Source organism: Onychomys torridus, unplaced genomic scaffold (assembly GCF_903995425.1).
Source record: "Onychomys torridus unplaced genomic scaffold, mOncTor1.1, whole genome shotgun sequence".
NCBI classification, from domain to species: domain Eukaryota; kingdom Metazoa; phylum Chordata; class Mammalia; order Rodentia; family Cricetidae; genus Onychomys; species Onychomys torridus.
The window spans coordinates 2,372,915-2,392,758 of record NW_023412870.1 but is presented as its reverse complement, the minus strand read 5'-3'; the positions used below and the strand labels follow the sequence as shown (position 1 = coordinate 2,392,758).

Here is a 19,844-nt window from a genome sequence, read left to right as displayed (position 1 = left end):
CCTCCCTCCCTTCCTCTCTCTCCCTCTCTGTCTCTCTTCGTCCTCTTTTTATGTAGCCTTGGCTGTCCTAGAACTCGTTCTGTAGACCAGGCTGGCCTGGAATTCAGATCCACCTGCCTCTGCCTCCCGAGTGCTGGGATTAATGGCGTGTGTCAGTGCTGCCTGGACCAAGGTTTCTTTGCCTTCACTTTTTGTTTTAGAATTATTTTCTTTGGGTGATGATGAATGCTTGGATCAAAATACTAAACACTCAGCATGCAAGAAGAGGCTCAGGCCTTCCTAGCCCAGGACCACTGAGACGGCAGCATCAGGAAGTAGGGGATGGTGGGCTCAGTGGTTCAGGACAGAAGATGCTAGGAGGATTTTACTCCAAAGCTGGTCCAGATTGTGTTTTAAAGGGATGGAGAGTGGGTTGGAGAGGTGGCTCCGGGTTAAGAACACTGGCTGCTCTTCCAGTTCTGGTGGGTCCAGTGCCTTCTGACCTGACTGCATTGCATGCATATGGTGCACAGATAAACATGCAGGCAAAACCCATTCATGGGGCTGGAGAGATGGCTCAGTGGTTAAGAGCACTCATGGCAGCTCACAACTCTAACTCCAGTTCCGGGGACCCGGCACCCATGGTAAAACACCAATGTACATTAAACAACAACAAAACACCACACCCCTTTCACATGGGAAAAAAAACAACAAAAAACCACCTTGTCTGGGTGTGAGTGGGGAGGAAGAGTATCTGGGTTAAAATCTTGGGAGCCAGAGTGAGATGGTCCAGGGTTGGCATGGGGGCCTAGGTGAGTGCTCTGGGAACAGAGCTTACAAGTGATCACAGGCAGTGGGAACAGCGTGTGTGGGGATGGAGTTGTTCTTCAGATACTCAAGGATTCTTGAGGAGTCCCTCTGTGGGGAGGTGGTAGGGGAGCAGGACCCTAGTACTGGGGCCATCCTGAGGAAGGAAGAAGGAACTAGATTACATGGGAGAGCGTCTTCCGTTGACCAGTCATCTCTGCATGGGGTCAGGAACCAGGATATCCTGGCTTCTAGTCACCCAGTGGCTCCCCTGGAATTCCTTAGATGTAACTGCCTGGGAGGTCCTTGTGTAGGGAAGAGGCACGCCTGAGAGCAGCCTGCACCGTCCAAAGTGAGGTGGGGGAGGGGGGCTCTGGGGCTGTGATGTGAGTCTAGGGGTGCTAGCTGACCTAGGCGTCCTGCCTCCACCTATAATTACCAAGCTTCCCCACGCGGGGTTTGCCCCCGTTCTGTGGCTTCCAGTAACTATCAGGGATGAAAGGTGGCCTTCCCTGTGATTATGGAGATGACAGGTGGGTACTGGTGGGTGCAGGGTGTGAATGGAGGAGGTGTGGAGACTGGGTGGGGCCTCCTGGGGTCTGGGTCACTGATAGGGAGACCTGGCTGATGGGACCTGGGCTGGGGGACTGAAGAGATGTTACCAGCAGGTTCTTTGTAAACGGGTCTGACCAGTTGAGCTCTGATGGGGATTCCTCACGTCACTGGGCTGGCCCCTCCCCACAGACTGGTCACCTCCTTTACCTCTACTATAAAGCCTCGGGTTCTCAAGCACTAGACCCAGAGCACCCCACCTTGGGGGTCAGTAGACAGCCATGATGCTCAACTGGAAGCTGCTGGGGCTCCTGGTCCTTTGCCTGTGTGCTGGAGGTGAGTCAGAGAGGCTAGGAGCACACCTAGGGTGATGGGGAGTCAAAATAACTCATCCTTAGGGAGGGGGCCCCCAGGAGGGAAGGAGTAAATGGACAGAGTAAAGGAATTCCTTCTGGGGGTATCCTCTGGGGAAGCTCAGTGAGGAAGGCAGGGGCACCTCGGTTCTCAGTGTGTTGCTAGGTCAGGTGGAGGGATGTGATAGAAGTTTGGGTGTGTAGAATCACTGGAACTGGGGTCTGTGTTGAGGACTGGTTATAACAGAGATGGATGGGGCCTGGGTGCCATGTGGGGCCAAGACCACTTTGGGGGCAGTTCCAGTGGGATATCTCAACCTAGGCTGGACAGAGCCATTTGGAGGCTTGATCATGTGAGTGGTCCCAATGAGCCTAGGCTTTCACATCCTGTGAAGATGGCTCCAGTATTTGGGAAATATGTGGGAGCACTTTGGGGAGATTGGTTCTGGGGCCAGCTCAGGCTGGCTGCTCTAAGGGAGGCTCAGCCTTTGGGTCTGAAGCTGAGTGAGGAGTGGTCTATGACTGCATCTCTCCTTCCTCTTCTACAGGCATCTCAGGCAGTGAGGACCCCTCTCCCAGACCCACAGAAGCCCAAGAAGAGGAGGACTCCTCAGCATTGCCCCTGGGCCCCCCAATCCCTGGGGACCCCTGGCCAGGGGTACCTCCTCTGTTTGATGAACCTCCACCCCCAGGCCCCAACCGGCCCTGGAGAGATCTACCTGATGCTGGTGTCTGGCCCCCAGAACCCCCTAGCACCAATCCCCCTCAACCTCCTCTGCCTGATGACCCCTGGCCAGCAGGAACCCAGCCCCCAGAAAACCCCTGGCCACCTGCCCCTGAGATGGACCATGGATCTCAGGAGGAGCCAGACCTTGACCCACCCCAGGAAGAGTACAGATAGGGAGGAGCCCCAGGGAACTTGGGTGAGCGTCCTCTGAACACACCCAAGCCCACTTCTTTCCTCTGCTGCCCCCTTAGAATCTCAATTTTTTCTAATTGCTTAGCTCACTTCCTAAGGCTCTGGTTGGATTGTGTTCAGGTGTCTTATGTTCTGCACCCTCCAAGCCCCTTCACCTTGAGGTCCATGTTCAGTCCCTACCCCCTCTTCACCTTGAGGTCCATGTTCAGCCCCTCTACCTTTCTTGGTCAGATTAAGTAAAGCACACTCCTACCTCATCCAACCTGTTCCTGCTTCCTCTTCCCAGGTGTCTAGACCTCAACCTCCAGGGAGGGTCTGAGGACTGTGCTCCCTACTGCCACCTGGTGGCCTTATCTGGGAAACGACAGTTGACCAGGATGGTGCTTCCGATAGAAAAATAAAAGCCACTTTTCTTCTGTACCTCTAAATCTAGGTTGCTGCTTCTTCGTCTTCCTCTTTTTTTTCCCCCCTCGGAGACAGGGTTGCCCTGGATGTCCTGGATCTCACTCTGTAGACCAGGCTGGCCTAGAACTCACAGAGATCCACCTGCCTCTGCCTCCCAAGTGCTGGGATTAAAGGCGTGCACCACCACCGCCCGGCTCCATTTTCTTTTTTCTTTCTTTCTTTTTTTTTTTTTTTTTTTTTTTTTGGTTTTTCAAGACAGGGTTTCTCTGTGTAGCTCTGCGCCTTTTCTGGAGCTCACGTGGTAGCCCAGGCTGGCCTTGAACTCACGGAGATCCTCCTGGCTCTGCCTCCAGAGTACTGGGATTAAAGGCATGCACCACCACCGCCTGGCTCCATTTTCTTGATTAAGATTGTTATGGGAGGGCTCAGTCCACTGTGGGCAGGTGGTTCTGGGTTGTGTAAGAAAGTAGGATGAGCCAGGCAGTGGTGGCACAAGCCTTTAATCCCAGCACTTGGGAAGCAGAATCAGGTAGATCTCTGAGTTTGAGGCCAGCCTGGTCTACAGAGTTAGTTCTAAAACAGACAGATAAAGAAACCCTGCCTATAAATAAATAAATAAATAAATAAATAAATAAGCAAACAAATAAATAAATAAAAAACAGACAAACTTAAAAAAAAAACCAACAAAAAAAAACCAAGATCATAATCATAATCCTGATTCCACCAGCAGGAACTTGGAGCCAGGATTAGTAACTGACAGTAATGATGCCCACAGCTCACCGGCTACGAGAGTGCCAACACAACGTCCTGGCAGGAACACCGTGGGTTCAGGGGAGTCACAGCCACGGCAGGACCTGGAGCGAGTGTGGGCCGGGGTCGGAGGGTCCCCAAAGCTCAACCCAGAGCTCTGCCTTCTGTGCCCTCACCTGACGCCGGCTGCTGTCCTGGCAGGGCCCAGGAGACACCATCCTGGGCGAGAGAAAGGAGTGGGGTCTGGGAGAGGACAGTGGCTCCTGAAGAGCAGGCAGGGCACAGCTGGGGACTCGAACCCTGGCTGATGCTATACTAACAACTCTAGTTTTGAATAAACCACATCCATTTGGGAGCACCCGGCACACAACCCAGTCTCTGAGCTGTCCCGAATCCTTAATGCATGCTTTAAAAAAAAAAAAAAGATTTATATGTGTATGTATCAATGTATAGCTGTTTTGTCTGTCTGTATGTATGCATACCCTGTACCTGCCTGGTGACCCAGAGGTTTAAAAAAACAAAAGGCACGAGACCCCTGGAACTGAAGTTATAGAGGATTGTGAGCCACCATGTGGGTGCTGGAAATCAAACTCAGGACCTCTGGAAGAGCAGCCAGTGCTCTTAACCACTGAGCCATCCCTCCAGCCCTGTGATTCATGTCTTACAAGTAGCCGAATTCACCAACAAATGGCAAAGAGTGGACTGAGATGGGCACTGGCACCGCTGGCACGGCTTTGTACCTGACAGACAGACACTGTTGGGTAGGCTGAGGATATTAGGGAAGGCCTCGGTGCCAGACTCAAGGTCTCTGCTCTCCCCTCCTCTCCAATCCCCTCCTCTCTCCTACTCTCCTCTCCTCCCCTCTTTTCCCTCTCTTCTTCCTTTCTCTCCCATCTCTGTTTATTCATTCTCTTTGAATTCTTTTTTTGTTTGTTTGTTTTTGTTAAGACAAGTTCCTTCTACATAGCCCTGGCTGGCCTCAAACTCACAGAGATCTGTCTGTCTCTGCCTGCTGAGGGCTGGGGCTAAAGGCGTGTGTCAATATACCCTGCCTGTTTTTCCTGTTTGAATTTCAGAGTCTCTTCCATCTCCTGAGCGTTAGGGTCACAGGTGGTCACCACCGTGCCCAGTTATATCCTAGGGATCTAGCCCAGGGCTTTGTGTATGTCAGGCAAGGTATCTACCATTGGAGTTACATTCCTAGCCTCCTCCTCAACCTTTTTTTTTTTTTTTTTTTTTGGTTCCTTTAAGTTAATTTTTATAAGCAAGGGCTCCTGTAGCCCAGGCTGTCCTAGAACTCACTTTGTAGCCCAGGCTGTCCTAGAACTCCAGGTTTTACAAATACTGAGATTACAATGTGCCAACCTTCCCTGTCCCTCAGACTTTCCAGGGGAGAATTGTCACTGAGGGACATTCTCAGCACCATGGGGGAATAAAAACCGATGCTAACCTCTTATAAGGGAGGGGGATTAAAGGAATGGAATAGTCCTGCAGGCCCAGTGTGGCCCAGTTAAGGAGTGAGGGCTCTTGATGTCACTGACCTTAATGTTGGTATGTTGGTTTCTGTCGTTCCCTCTCTATTAGTATGGGGCTCGTAAGCCGGGCAGTGGTGACACACACCTTTAATCCAGCACTCGGGAGGCAGAGGCAGGCGGATCTCTGTGAGTTCCATTCCAGCCCAGTCTACAAAATGAGTTCCAGGCCAGACAGCCAGGAATTTTATGCAGAAAATACCCTATCTTGAAAAACAAAACCAAAGGAATGGGGTTCCCGAGGCAGGCGGGAGCTTTCTGGCTTTGTATCTTTTTTCTGTTCCATAATACTTAGCCAAGAGTTGTTCAACCAAGAAAGTTCTTAGCCCCATTTCAGAGGTTAGGATACTGCGCTGAAGCCAGGTGTAGGTGGTGCATGTCTGTGGCCGCTTGGGAGCCTGAGGGATCAGGACTGAAGGTTTGATACCAGCCTGGGCAATGTAGTGAGATCCTGCCTCAAGGAAAAGGAAGGCAGGAAGGAAATGGGAGAGGAAGGAAGGAAGGAAGGGAGGAAGGAAGGGAGGGAGAGAGGAAGGAAGGGAGGGAAGAAGGAAGGGAGAGAGGAAGGGAGGAAGGGAGGGAGGGGGGAAGGAAGGGAGGGAGGAAGGGAGGGAGGGAGGAAGGAAGGGAGGAAGGGAGGGAGGGAGAGAGAAAGGAAGGGAGGGAGGGAGGAAGGGAGGGAAGAAGGAAGGGAGAGGAAGGGAGAGGAAGGGAGGGAGGAAGGGAGGGAGAGAGAAAGGAAGGGAGGGAAGAAGCGTGGTGTTGGGGGGGGGGGTGGGGGAAGGGGAAACAAGACATATTGAACAATGAGAGGTAACTCACCTGCCCACGACATGCCAGTGTGGAAGTCAAGGCCGTGCAGGACTGCCTGGCTCCAACCCATTCTCAGCTGGATACAGCAGGTGATGGTAGGATGAGTGGGTGAGGTAACTGGGGGTTTCAGTTCCTATTAATAGGCTGTATTTGCACTGACACACGGTATGTTTTACTAGCTGGGTGGGACTGGGCGGTTAGGAGTCCTCTCACAGGGATTGCCATTGTGCGGGTCTCCTCCCCTTGTCTGACCAGAGAGTGCCTGCAGTGGGCATACGTGCTCTTGTGTCAACAGGGAGTCATGGAATTAAATGATGAAACGGAACGGCAGGTTTGCATAACAATAGTGAGGCAGACGTGATAGTCAAGGACGGGAAAGAGCTAGATAGATTCTCGGGGTAATCTCGTAATGGGAGCAGAGCGCCCGAGGAAGCATCCATACAGACTCCAGGCGGGAGAGCGTCCACTTCGCACGGCGAGGAGAGATGGTGTCATCCTGCTTTGGAGCTCTCAGGCAGGGAACTCTACCCACTCATTTCTTCCTGTTTCCACACATTCAGCATTTACTGAGACTCTGTCATGTGGGGTGCCGGTGCAGTGAGAGACCCAGGAAGCAGTTTCTGCCCTCCCTGCCCTCAAGGAGCTCCGTGTCTAGGGAAAAAATAAACACATCAATCATGGTGACAATAAGACGTATTTCAGTTAAGTTAGAGAGGCGCCCCAAGCGTCTGCCAGCACCATCCTCAAACTCTCCTGCCTACAGACTTGCTTTGCCGTGAGCTCAGCCTCTCTTACTGATCCTGTTTTGTCCCTGTTTGTTCTTTTTTTCCTTTTTTTTAAGGTCTGGGGGACAGTTCTCGGGACCTCACACACGCGCCACACTAGTTAAGTGCGCTACCCTTGAACTACGCCTTACGTCTCACCATTATGATGCTTATGATATTTACTATTTGACAGAGGGTCTCATTTGGCCCCAGGCTGTCTTTGAATTCCCTGTGTAGCTAAGATATCTTCAAAGGCCTGACTCTCCTCCCTCCGCTTCCTGGATGCTGAGGTCACAGCTGTCTGTGCACTACCATCCCTGGTACTAGGCCTTGAACCTAGAGCACTCTACCCACTGAGGCACATCCGAGGCCTCCTCCTATTTGTGATTGTTCTTGTTAAGGGAAGGTTCTGCTCTGTTGTCCAGGGTGGTCTCAAAACCCCAGGATCAAAGGACACTCCAGCCACCAGGCTGTGACAGTGGTGGCGCACACCTTTAACCCCAGCACTCGGGAGGCAGAGGCAGGTGGATCTCTGTGAGTTCAAGGCCAGCCTGGGCTACAGAGTGAGTTCTAGGACAGCCAGGGCTGCACAGATCCTGTCTCAAAAACAAACAAACACACAAACAAAAAAAAGAGTCCAGCCTCACTCAGCCCCCAAGTGGCTGGATCTAGAGCCTGCAAATATACAACATAGCACCCACTTGGTCATTTATTTATTTATTTTGAGACAAGATTTCACTACGTAGCCTTGCATGGCCTGAAATGTACTATGTAGCCCAGGCTAGCCTTGAACTCAGAGATCCATCTGCCTCTGCCTCCTGAGTGTTGGCATTAAAGGTGCGTACCACAACACCTGGTTTAAAGTTTTATTTGTTTTGACAGTCTCTTGTTTTGTAGCCCAGGCTGGCCTTGAACTTGTGGCCAATCCTGCTTCAGCTACCCCACGTAGCTTTTTATTTTGTGTTTTGAGACTCGGTGTCACATAGCTCAGGTTGGGCTTGAAGTTGCTATATGATGAGAACTTCTGTTCTTCCTGACTCCACTGGAAAGCGCTGGGATTACAGCCTGCACCACCACCCAGGCCAGGTTTCTCTGAGAGCCCTCACTTCTCCTGTGTGGGTGTTCCTCCATCTGCCGCCAGAGGGCAGCCTAGAGTTTCTTAACCCGGGTTTTTCTAAGGAGCTCGCCTTTGTTCAGGGTGGTGGTCAGCAGCTCAGGGAGAGTCCTCTGGGCCACCAAGGTGACCCTCTGAGGTGAGCCAGGCAGCCGAAGTGAGGTCAGAGAAACTGGAGACTTCAGGAAAATCCTGAAGCTGACTTGACAGTTATTCTTTTTATTTCCTCTGCCATTTTTCGTGTGTGTATGTGTGTGTGTGTGTGTGTGTCTATGTGTGTGTGTGTGTATGTGTGCGTGCATGTGTGTGTGTGTGTGTGTGTGTGTGTGTGTGTGTGTGTGTGTGTGTATGCTCAGGTCCTCACACTTGGGCACCAAGCAATCTAACCACTGAGCCACACTCTATTCCTTACTCTCACCCATTATTTCAATTCCTTCAGAAGCCAGCTCTAAAGCTGGCCACAGTTAACAACTGTGTGGGGCTTGAGAGTGGCCCTGCTCTCCTAGTGGGGCATGTGACTGCCAAACAGATGCATGAAGGTGTTTGTAACAGGACATCATTCGGTGATAAATGCTATGAAGTTCAGTTGCACATATGAGCAGAGAGAGAGAGAGAGAGCGAGCAGTGAGATAGTCTGCAGTTCAGAAGAGGTGGAAATGTGGAGGCTAGGACATACTTTCACAATCATTTATTATGTGTGTGCCACAGAACGTGTGTGGAGGTCAGAAGGCACGTTTCAGGAGAAGGTTCTCCCCTTTCACCTTGTTGAGGCACGGTCTCTCTCCTTTCTGCCACAGCAGCATGCTCTAGGCTGTCTAGCCAACAAGCTTCTGGATGATTCTCCATCTCTACCTCCTGTCTCCCGTAGGAGTCCTGGGATTGAGCTCAGGTTGAACCATCTTCCATGTCTTGACGTATTTTTAAGTAGAAAAGTCATGGAAGACCCATCTGAGGTGCTGGCAGGTGACAAAACCAGACTGGCTGAGGGAGCAAGGCATCATGGGAGCATCTGGGAGAGGCAGTAGCTCTGTGTAGCCTAGTACAGGTCAGTGATTCAGGGTGAAGTCCCAGGGCGGGGAGTGGGCATCGTGCTGATGTTCTGAACTTAGGTTTGTGACCCAGAGGGGAAATTCTCCATCTCCTGGAGCCACAGAGAATCTGGGGACCTGACTGTGAGGGTGATTGGATACTGCAATGGCCAGGGATGGGCTTTGTTCCCTGACAGGAAGTTGTCCTGCAGCCCTGAGGGCGTTCCCTCCGACAACAGTTTTCCCCCCTTATTGCTCACCTGGTGTGCTCGCTGACCTACCAGACCCAGGGAGAACTGTCCAGAAGAGCAGAGAATCCGGGATGGCCCACAGGGATGCCACACCTGGCCTGGAAGTCCCTCTTGGTACCAGTCCTTCCAGCCTCCCTGGAGGCGGTGAAACCACGTGCAGACGGTACTGTGACCCTCCCTCCCTCCTGCCCTCCAGCCTCTCGTGTTCTGGCTGGGGAGGGATTGGAGTTCCGATCTGGGTGACCAATAATAAGCATTAATGGGCACAGTGCAAGAATGACTGTTTAATAGGCATGCTAATTGGCAGGCAATGAGCACAGGCTTCCCTGGTACTTGTTCCACAAAGCAGACAAGAGAAAAATATTTTGTTATCCTGAGAGCTAATCACACCCTCTTTCTGTGTCTCCTCACAGGACAGGAGTGGTGGCTAAATTAGATGTCACTTAAATAGGGCCATGTACTGAGCTCCGGGAGCGTGACTGTCCTTCAGAGAGTAGTGTGAGGGGACAAGAGTCCCGGTGCAGGTAGCCTGGTGTGTGGGGCCCCCACTCGCCAATTCTTCCTCTTTCAGACTTCAAGACGCGCCTGGCTCTGACCCAGCCCTCACCGTGCTCCCTGAGTCCCCTAGAGGGGTCAGTGGGCAAAGCAAAGGAGGCTCTCCAGGCTGTGCTCACAAAGGCAGTCTTGGAGGAAACAGAGGTGGAAGGGGCTGAGGAGCGGAAGTAGGGAGACAACAGCTCACAGCACAGAACCTTCTGAGGGAGGAGCACAGACGCCCGCAGAGTGTGACTCCCAACCAGAGCCCCTAGGGGGGTTACAATAGTGGGCACTGCCCTACCTCAGCCCAGCCTCTGACTGTTTCATGGTCCAGGGGGAAGCCTGTACTTCCTCATCACAGCCACGTGACCACTGCTGTGTGTCAATAGACACATGTTGCATTCCTCGGGGGAAAAATAAAATCCTCAGGGAGAAGAGTGGTTTAAGGAAGTCAGTCATCTGGGAGGAATGAGGGTGGAACAGATAGAGAGCCAGCAGGGTGGCTAGGCCTGGGTCCCTGCTCTCTGCTCTCCAGCTTGGGGCCCCTGGCGGTCCTCCTCAGCACCTCTGGGGACTTTGCATGTGGCAGGAAGGGAAGGGAGATGTAAGAGAGGCGCTGTGTACTCTTGAGGAAGTAGCAAGAGGCAGTAGGGCTTGGACACAACCCACACTCCAAAAACACCTCCCCAACTACTGGGCTGGGGAGATGCCCATCAACAAAATGCTTGCGGGGTGAACATGAGGACCTGTGTCTGAATCCGCAGCATCTACATAAAAGCCTATAATCCAAGGGCTGAGGAGGTGTAGACAGGTGGATCCAGCCAGTCTGGCCAAATAGTGAGCTCCAGGCAACTGAGAGACCTTGACTCAAATAAATAAATAACTTTTTAAAAAGGCAGATGGTGATTGAGGAAGACACTCAATGTAGACCTCTAGCTTCCATGTGCATGTATATGAACACACCTACATGAACATGTATATAACACACACCCACCCACACACCCCTCACATCACCATGTGCCCCCAAGGCTGAATGCTGGGAACTCAGGAACACACATATGTCACTCCCTGTCACCGAGTCTGGGGTCCAAGGGAAATGTTTCCTGTTTAGAAGCCTAGACAACGTGTTGCAGGGGCTGTGTGAGGAGAGAGTGAAGCAAGCTGGCTGTCAGTCACAGGGCAGAAACTGTAGCTGTGGGCAGAGTGCTCCCAGGAGGGAGGCTAAGAAGAGACGAGGACCTAAGAGTCATTTTCCTGTCACAGAGGGCCTCGTCTGGAAGGGACTCTGCATGCAGATAAATCCTGTCCCTCTGTGTTTAGTCGTGAGAGCCACCAGGTCAAGACTGTGGGTGACTCAGGGTCACCCATCCGCACTACAGGAAAAACCGCTCAGAGGACATGCCCAGTGGGAGCGGGCCAGGGGTGTCACCTTCTACTCGAGGGAGAGGAAGGTATGTGACTAGAGATGAGTCCACCTGGGCAGATGGATGGTGGAGAAAGAGAGGACAGAAGAGGGAAGGCTACCTGGAACTCGGGGAGAAAGGAGGGGCCCTTCTATCTGGGCGGCCTCAGATAAATCTTACACAGATAAGCCCACTCAGCCTCTTCATCCACTCCGTTTCCTTCTCCACAGCCTAAGCCCCAGGCTGATGGAATTGTTATTCTAGAATTTCTGCTCGGGTGGCAGTGCAGGGCCAGTGAATGGGCTATCTCACCTCAGCCTCCTCTTGGCTGTTCCTCCCGTCCACATCTCCCTAAGGCCGTGCAGTACAGACTGCAGCCCGGGGCTCCTGGGATGAATAGAGTTTTTCCATTCTTTTTTGTGTTTATATTTGTTTTTTTGAGACAGGATTTATCTGTGTGGTCTTGGGTATCTTGGAACACCCTCTGTATACCAGGCTGGCCTTGGGGTCCACCTATTCTTGTGACCTGGACTTTCTCCCTCTCAAAGGCTCATCCTTTGAACTTGGATTCCCTTTAGGGGAGGGGGTTGCTCCATATCACCCACAGCTCTCACCCTATCAATGTATTGCACTGGGCACTCACTCTCCAATATAGAGCCCAGATCTCCAGAGGTAACACTGGGCTGGGCAGACACTCAGCCTAGCCAACTCACCAACTTCCCTTGTCTGTACTCCTGAGACCCACTGGCTTTAGGGTTTCACTGTCTGAGTTGAGAGGAAAGGTTAGCAGTGACCCTGAGAGACAGGGCAGGGGGTACAACCTAAGAGCCTACTGATGCCTGAGGTAGCACCAAATCCTGCCTGGGTTGTGATGCATCCTGTATACATAGACTATGATGTTTAATTCATGAATTAGACCCAGAAAGAGATAACCAGTAAAGCAGGACAGTTATAACAGTATAATATACTGAAAGTTATTTACAAGTAACAAATGACTTATTTCTGGAATTTCCAGATGCATTATTACTATTTAAACAATATTTATTTAATGTGTATTGGTATTTTGCCTATATGTGTATATAACTGCACCATGTGGGTGCCCCAAAGAAGCCAGAAGTGAGTGGATGCCCTGGAACTGGAGTTATAGACAGTTGTGAGCCTCCATGTGCTGGGAATCGAACCAAGGTCCTCTAGAAAAGCAGCCAGTGCTTTTAACCACTGAGTCCTTTCTCCAGCCTCTTTCATGCATTAATTTCAGGCCCGTGGGTAGTGGGTACAGTAGGGAGGGAAACTGGGTAAAGGAGACAGACACTGTTTCAGTAAGAGCATAGAGAGTGCTTCTAGGTCCCAGGTGTGGGCAGAGCATGGGGGGATGGGAAGAGGGTGGACAGAGAAGACAGGAGGAGAGAGGCCGGGTGAGGAACGTGACTGTGTGGGTGTCTGGAAGCTGGCAGGAGGCCGAGAGAGACTGTGCCTCCTCCAGCCTGGCTGTCTTGGCCAAGGTCTGACAGCAGCAGGGAGGAATGTGAACAAGAAAACAAGACAGATGGACGGACAGACGGAGGATGCCTGCTCTGATACTGGAGAGCGCTCCGTTTTCTCCCCACCCCTTTGGGGATGCCCACATTCTCAGACCACAAAGGCTCCTCGCCCTGCCTTTTCCTGCTGCCTCAACCCTGCTCCTTCCCCAGGTCCTAGAGAGTCTAGGGAGGGGTTGGGGAGTCACCACAGGTTCCAGTATTCCTGTCTCGGGGGTGAGAACTTGGGGTGAATGTCTGGATCGCCTTTCCTAAGGGAATTCATAGGTGAGAGCCACCCTGCAGGGGACCACGCCCTGGTCCCATTTAATTTACTCTTTCTAATAATTTCCTGTTTGATCTTTACAAACCTTTGAGAACAGGTAATATTTAAAATAATCCCAGGGAGCTGGAGAGCTGTCTCAGTAGTTAAGACCGCTAACTGCTCTTCCAGAGGACCTGGGTTTGATCCCCAGCACCTTCCATGGAGGCTAACAAGCATCTGTTAACTCCCGTTCCAGGGGATCCAATGCCCTCTTCTGGCCTCTTCAGGAACTACATGCATGGGTTGCACTTGCACACATGTGGGCAAAACACACATACACATAAAATTAAAACAAAGCAGAAATTTACAGAAATAGTCCCAGTAGAAAGAGACGAAACTCAGTGCTGGATCACACCTGACCAACAGCCCAGCGTGTGCAGGGCCCTGGGTTCCACCTGCAGTGCCCCCTACCCACCCTTCTCCCACTCTACGGGTGAAGAAAGAAATCGCAGCGTAGGGAGGGTTGGTAAATAGCTTGAAGGCCCAGAATAGGCGGGATTCAAACCCCTGTCATCTCAGTTCTAAAGCCACAGTGGTTTTGGTGTCACTGTCCACTGCCCGTCTCAGGCTTGTGTTCCGGTCACTGCTCCCTCCCTGGACCTTTGTTTCTTGCCAGCCCCTCCTCTAGGCACCAGCAGGAAGTGAAGGACTAGATGGCGGCCTGCAGCTGCACGTGGTTGTCTAGACTTAATTAAACTTAAATACAACAAAAAACTCAGTGGGTTACATTTTAAGCTCTTGTGGCCTGTGTGCCATGGAGAGAGCTGAGGCCTCAGTGCCGAAACGGGCCACGGGCCAGAGCTCAGGGCAGGGCAGGGAGAAAGGGAGGGACCAACCCAAGGGCTGGAGGGACAGAGATACCCTTGTGAAGAAGGGGACATCTGGAAGGAATTTGGATGAGGGAGGAGGGACCAGGTGAGGGCAAACTCACTTAGGGCCCTTCCTCCCGATACTGATACTCCCACAATACTAGTGAGCAACCGGCTGGCTGGGGTGGGGCCTGGGCTGCCAGGAGGGAGGGACATTAGTGCAGGAGAAACCACCTCCCTCTCAATGGGTCCCAGGGTTCTGACCCTCCTTCCTTCTGGGACTCAGGAGCTGGTTTGGCCCTTCTTCTCAAGCACAAACCTCTGATATTTTCTGTTTGTCCATCCAGGCCCAGGAGCCAGCTAATGGGCAGCCTGGCCACCACCTTCCCAATTAGCCTCCTTGGCCTCTTGCTCATCCTCCTGAGTCTGGGTCACTTCCATGGGATCGGCACTGTGAATGGCCTGTGAGTCACTGAGGCCCAGCTGTGACAGGGGTCCCAACCCAGGCTTCTCCCTAGTCCAAGCTCTGGTAACCACTGCCCCTCCCGCCCCCCACCAGCTGCCCCAAGAACCCCCAGAAAGGAACCCTCAGGTTTTCAGTGTATGGATGTCGTTTCTGAGAGGGGGAAAAGGCTTGCTTGGAATGGGACACTTTCACAGGCCCGTGGCAGGCTGGTGCTCAGGCAGCGGTTCTGAGGGAACCCACAGCGGGGGCAGATCTTCAGATCTGAAGCAGGAGAATGCTGAGTGCTGGGATCGCAAGGAAACAGGCAGATAGGCGTTACAATGTGAGCCCCAGCAAGCTGCGTGGTGGGGTGAGTTGGGGGTGAGCAGGGGCAGGGTGCTTCCTGGGGTCAGGAGGGAGAGCTGAAATGCCCACTCTTCTTCCAGTGGAGGGATGCTGGGAGGCTGAGACTTGGGCAGGGAGGGAAGAGCTGGGTGACTGAGTCCCTGGGTGAGAGCGGCCACCCTCGAGGGGGTGGCCCCACCAGGGGCTACCTGGTTCTAGATCAGGCAAAGAGGAACTAGGGAAGGCCAGCCAGGGTAGGGGCCAGTGCCCAGTGGCCTCGGGTCTCCTGCAGCCAGCACTGCTGCTGAGTAGGCACATGTGACACCCCATTGCTTCAGCCTCTCCTGCCACACCAACTTCCCTGAGGCAGCCTCCCCCTCCACCCCTCCTTCTCTCCTCCCCACAGTGACTCCTGCCCAGAGAATGTCCAGCCCCGGCATAAAGGTCCCGGTGTCCATGAGCTTCTGTCAGTCAGGAGGCCACACCGTGCACAATGAGCTCCTCTCGGGCACCTGGGATGGGGCGTGTGGGAGGGCACGGGCTGATGGCATTGCTGCTGGCCAGTCTCATTCTACCAGGTAGGCGTCTGGGGCCTCAGGAGAGGGACAGCGTGGGACACAGACCCTAGGTCAGAGAGGCTGGGGCATCCAGCGCCTGCAGCCCAGGGTCCAGGAGAGGGGCACAGGCAGGGCTCTGGAATCTGACCTTTCTTTCCGGGACTGCTCCTCATCCTTGCCTTTTCCTTTTCATCTTTTTCCTTTGCTCCACAGTGGCTGAGCAGGCAGGTACTCTGCCTCTGGGCCATCCTTAGGATCCTATGTACATGTTCTGAGCTTGTTTCTGAAACCTAGAAACGAGGTTAATGTCATCTAGCCCCCATCTCCATCTCAGACTAAATAATGCCCGTGACACAGCTTCAGAAGTTCTAGATGGCTAAATGAACAGTGGCAGTCCCACTAGAAGATATGATCTGGCTACTTTATAGGAATAACAATTGCTACCATTTTCAGAGCTAGCTTTTACAAACATTTTAATGTATTAATTAACTTGCATGTATGTATGTATGTGTGTATGTAATTTTGACGGAGGTACTGGGAGTTAAGTCCCAGGCTTCCTGGTTGCATGCTTGCTAAGTGACCTACTATACTCTCAGCCCTCTTTGTTTTTATTTATTATTTATTTATTTATTTACTTATTTATTTTTTGAGACAAAGTCTTGCTTTGTAGCCCAGCCTAGCCTCAAACTCAGCCTCCTGAGAACTAGGATCGCAGGCATACAATTTGCAGGCATACTCCACCACAACGCCCGGCAGAGAGCCTTTTTAAGTGCTAGCCTGTAGCTAGCTCTTTAAATACATTAGCGTTTACATTGAGACCTGTGTGCTAGACTCGCTATTCCCACTCTGCAGCTGAGGATCCAGAGGCCTGAGAGGTCAGGAAACTGGCTTCAGATTGCTGTTAGAAGCGGGGCATCCAAGATTCTAAGCCCAGGCTGGGTGGCGTGCATCCTGTGCAGAGGGGTGAAGGGACAGCAACAAGGAGGATTGGATTTGTTGTGGGGTACACCAGGGGTTTTCTTTTTGAGATGAGGTTGGGGACATTGCAGGTGATGGCAGACTGGCTGCTGGCGGATCGCTCTAGCATGAGTGCTGATTATGAACTTTGATGTCTAGCTTGCTGTTTCTGGACATAGGGTCCAGAGAGATGATATTATAAGGCCTTCACAGTAGCTCTGTGGGGAGGGCACGGAGACTTTGCCTCTTTGAATGTACAAACCAGAGACAGTCAGCCGCTTGCTGATGTGTGGCTCCGAAGGGGCTGGGGTGGGCAGGAGGCACTGAGGCGAGAGCTGTGTAGACAGACTGAGGCAAGAGGAGCTGGGGGTTAGGAGCAGAGAGTCGGTGGAGGTTAGACGTGGGTCCAGGCCCAAAGACGACTCAAGGTAGCAAGAGTCAGACGTGGGGCAGAACAGGGGCAGTGGTACATGTGGAGGCTGGGTGGGGAGAGGCTGACAATGGTCCTGAGGAGGAGGGTTTCATGCTCTGTCCCTGGGCTGGGACTGAGGGCAGGGGTGGCTCAGGGTGCGGTGTCCTGTCACACTGGTACTGGCAGGTTCTGAAGCAACAGGTGAGTGCCCCCACATCCTGGCTCCCACCCAGGTTTACTGGCATGGCCAGAGCTGCGACAGGAAGCAGGGGCTCCTCTGACCCACCCCTTACCCAGTCCGGACTCTCACCGGGGAGCTGGTGACAGAGTATCAGCTATGAAGTGTGGTGCTCTTCTATAAGCCGGCACCTGGGCACCAGCTTCCTCTTTTCCTTCCTGTCTTGGCATACCCTCCCCCTTTTTGGTGGTAATGGGCGATCAAGTCTACGGCCTTGTGTGTGCTAAGTCAATCCTCTGCCCCCAACCCCTGCTTTGCCTTTTATGTTCTTCTGTTTGGTTCTATGGTCTGACCTGAGTGCCCTGCCCCAGAGCTCCAGCCTCCTCACCAGCTTGTTTCTGACCTATCTGTTCCCTTCCCCACTATCTGAAGGGGACTCCTTCAATGCCTACCACTTCAGAGTTTTAGCATGTTTTTCTTGAAGACATTTGACCTGCCCTGTCAACCCCCTCTGCTAGAACAATGAAACTGCCCTGATTCGGCCACCTTCATTTTCTCCACAGACAATATCCAGTTCTTCGTTTTTCTAACTCTGAACTTGCCTGGGTTCCTCTTGGGAAACACGGGGCAAACGACTGGGATGGGGTTAATGCATAGGAAGGGGGGAGCCCCTGCTTCACGCTAGTCCTTACAGACCACTACTCTCCTCCAGGAACCTTGGCTAAGAGCATTGGGACCCTCTCAGACCCCTGTAAGGACCCCACGAGGATCACGTCCCCCAACGATCCTTGTCTCATTGGAAAGGCTGGCTCCAAAAGCATCAGCAGCCAAGGTGGACCCAGAAGCTCCCAGGGAAGTTCTTTAGGATCCGTGATATTCAAACCAGGAACGGGGTCATCCCAGATCAGCTATTCCTCTGGGTCTGGCTCCTCCCAGTCAGGAAGCAACGGATGGCAGTCGGGAAGCAGCGGATCGCAGTCGGGAAGCAGCGGATCGCAGTCGGGAAGCAGCGGATCGCAGTCGGGAAGCAGCGGATGGCAGTCGGGAAGCAGCAACTCCCAGTCGGGAAGCAGCAATTCTCAGATAGGAAGCAGCAGTTCCCGATGGGTAAGCAGCAGTTCTCACAGCAGCAGTATTCAGTCCGGAAGCAGCCGGGAGGGACCAGGCCATGGCTCTGCTCTACCCACCGACGACAATTCTTCCAGACAGTCATCAGGCACCTTCCAGTCTGGAGGCTCTTACACTTCCCACAGCTCTGTGGTGTCTAGCAGCATCTCCAACCAGAGGCCCTGCAGCTCCAACGTGCCGGACTCTCCCTGCAGTGGGGGGCCTGTCATCACGCACTCGGGGCCCTACATCTCCAACTCCCACACGGTATCCGGCGGGCAGAGGCCTGTAGTGGTAGTGGTGGAGCAACACGGCTCCGGTGGCCCTGGAGGGTTCCAAGGCATGCCCTGTAGCAACGGTGGCCCCGCAGGCAAGCCCTGCCCTCCCATCACCTCTGTCCAGAAACCCTACGGCGGCTACGAGGTGGTGGGGGGCTCTGCCAACAGTTATCTGGCCCCAGGCATGACCTACAGTGGGGGTAAAATCTACCCCGTGGGCTACTTTACCAAGGACAACCCGGTCAGGGGCTCGCCGGGGGCCCCCTCCTTTGCAGCTGGGCCCCCAGTCTCTGAGGGGAAGTACTTCTCCAGCAACCCCATCATCCCCAGCTACAGCTCTTCCAGTTCCAACGTCTACCCATCCTCGGGTGTCGTGTTCCAGCCCGTGGGCTCCGGCGGGGTGCAGCCCTGTGGCGTGGGTTCTAAGGGGCCTTGCTCTGGTACCAGAATCCAGATCACTTCCAGCAGCTCCAGCACCTCCTACCAACCCTGCGGCGGAGCTTCCCAGGGGCCCTGCTCCCCACCAGGCACCGGCTCCATCGGCGGGGGAAGCTCCTCCCTCTCCACCGGCAAAATTGTCCTCCAGCCCTGCGGCAGCAAGTCTAGCTCTGCCGGCTACCCCTGCCTTTCTGTTTCCTCCTCCACGCTGAACGGAGGTCTGAATGGCTCTCCTCAGCTGGTCCCCTCCGTGGTAGCCAAGCCCTGTGGCCTCAACAGCCCTGGAAGGGTGCCCTGCCGTTCCATCCGGGACATTCTGGCCCAAGTGAAGCCTCTGGGGCCCCAGTTAGCAGATCCTGAAGTTTTTCTGCCGCGAGGAGAGCCACTTGACAAGCCTTAAGTCACACACCCCAGCGGTCTCACGCGGGAAGATGCTCAGAGGCCCAGTCACCTTTGTGCCGGCAATGGTGAACTCCACCCCTTTCCTCCTCTCCTGTGGTGCCCGGTCTGCCTGATGGGAAGCCTTTGAAACACTCCTCAACCTCGGATGCCCGGACAAGTCAATCGTGCCTCTGCCCATCTGACAAATAAGGCGAAATCCAATCCATCACCGCACACTTCTCACTGACCCATCCATCCATCCATCCATCATGGCTCACCACACCCTACCAGACCCATTTCCAACACACCCGTGCCTCCCCTGCTCTCCATCTCAGCCCTTGCCTGGTGACCACTCCACCCCAAAGCACAGGTATTGTGCTGTGCATGTGGACGGACCCCAGGGCATCTGCAGAGCCTGGCACAGACTCCTGGCTCTCTCTGGATCCTGGACAGGGTTCAATAAACTTTGTGAACTTTGCCTTCTTGGAGTCCTGTGTCTCTTCTTTCGTACCTGGGTAGTACACCTCCTGTGCCTCTAGGGGCCCATCTCCCGGTTTCTATTTGTAATTTGGCTCCGTGTTTTTTGTCTTACGCCTCCTCCCACGGAGAAGGCAAACAATAAATATTGAACTGACAGCAGAGTTGCCCGGTGTCCGGATTCCTCTGCACATCTCACCTCTCAGCTCCAAGAAATCTGTTCCCTCTCTGTTTCCCACTCACGATGGAGTCCTCCCCTTCCCTTTCCCTCTAAACGACCCTCATTATTTTCTTCTCTCCCACCTAGGCTTCTCCTCCAGTAGTGTGCCTCACCTTCTAAACTCTGTGCTCTCTGGCAGTCCCTAGAGCCGATCTTGAGTTTCTGGGACGCTGGACCAGCCCAGGCAAGAT

The 19,844-nt window shown here is 53.2% G+C and overlaps 2 protein-coding genes across 2 annotated transcripts; both read left to right on the top strand.

Moving 5' to 3' along the window:
• Positions 1-652: 652 nt before the first annotated feature.
• On the top strand, positions 653-3,030 carry Psors1c2 (psoriasis susceptibility 1 candidate 2). The gene is made up of 3 exons (XM_036176379.1): positions 653-1,674; positions 2,240-2,614; positions 2,897-3,030. Exons 1-2 carry the CDS (start codon positions 1,620-1,622, stop codon positions 2,590-2,592), a joined length of 408 nt encoding a protein of 135 aa, XP_036032272.1. The 5' UTR covers positions 653-1,619; the 3' UTR covers positions 2,593-2,614; positions 2,897-3,030.
• Positions 3,031-3,780: 750 nt separating this feature from the next.
• Positions 3,781-19,320, top strand: Cdsn (corneodesmosin). Its single transcript, XM_036176297.1, has 3 exons — positions 3,781-3,836; positions 6,138-6,199; positions 17,465-19,320. Exons 1-3 carry the CDS (start codon positions 3,781-3,783, stop codon positions 18,973-18,975), a joined length of 1,629 nt encoding a protein of 542 aa, XP_036032190.1. The 3' UTR covers positions 18,976-19,320.
• The last annotated feature ends 524 nt before the right edge of the window (positions 19,321-19,844 follow it).

Bases quoted from the DNA above. Each gene is read 5' to 3' on its own strand.
- Cdsn (XM_036176297.1), top strand. From the start codon at position 3,781: ATGCCCACAGCTCACCGGCTACGAGAGTGCCAACACAACGTCCTGGCA. The intron at 3,837-6,137 runs GTGGGTTCAGGG...ACGACATGCCAG, and splicing joins AACGTCCTGGCAGGAACACC to TGTGGAAGTCAAGGCCGTGC. The intron at 6,200-17,464 runs GTGATGGTAGGA...ACTCTCCTCCAG, and splicing joins TTCTCAGCTGGATACAGCAG to GAACCTTGGCTAAGAGCATT.
- Psors1c2 (XM_036176379.1), top strand. From the start codon at position 1,620: ATGATGCTCAACTGGAAGCTGCTGGGGCTCCTGGTCCTTTGCCTGTGT. The intron at 1,675-2,239 runs GTGAGTCAGAGA...CCTCTTCTACAG, and splicing joins CCTTTGCCTGTGTGCTGGAG to GCATCTCAGGCAGTGAGGAC.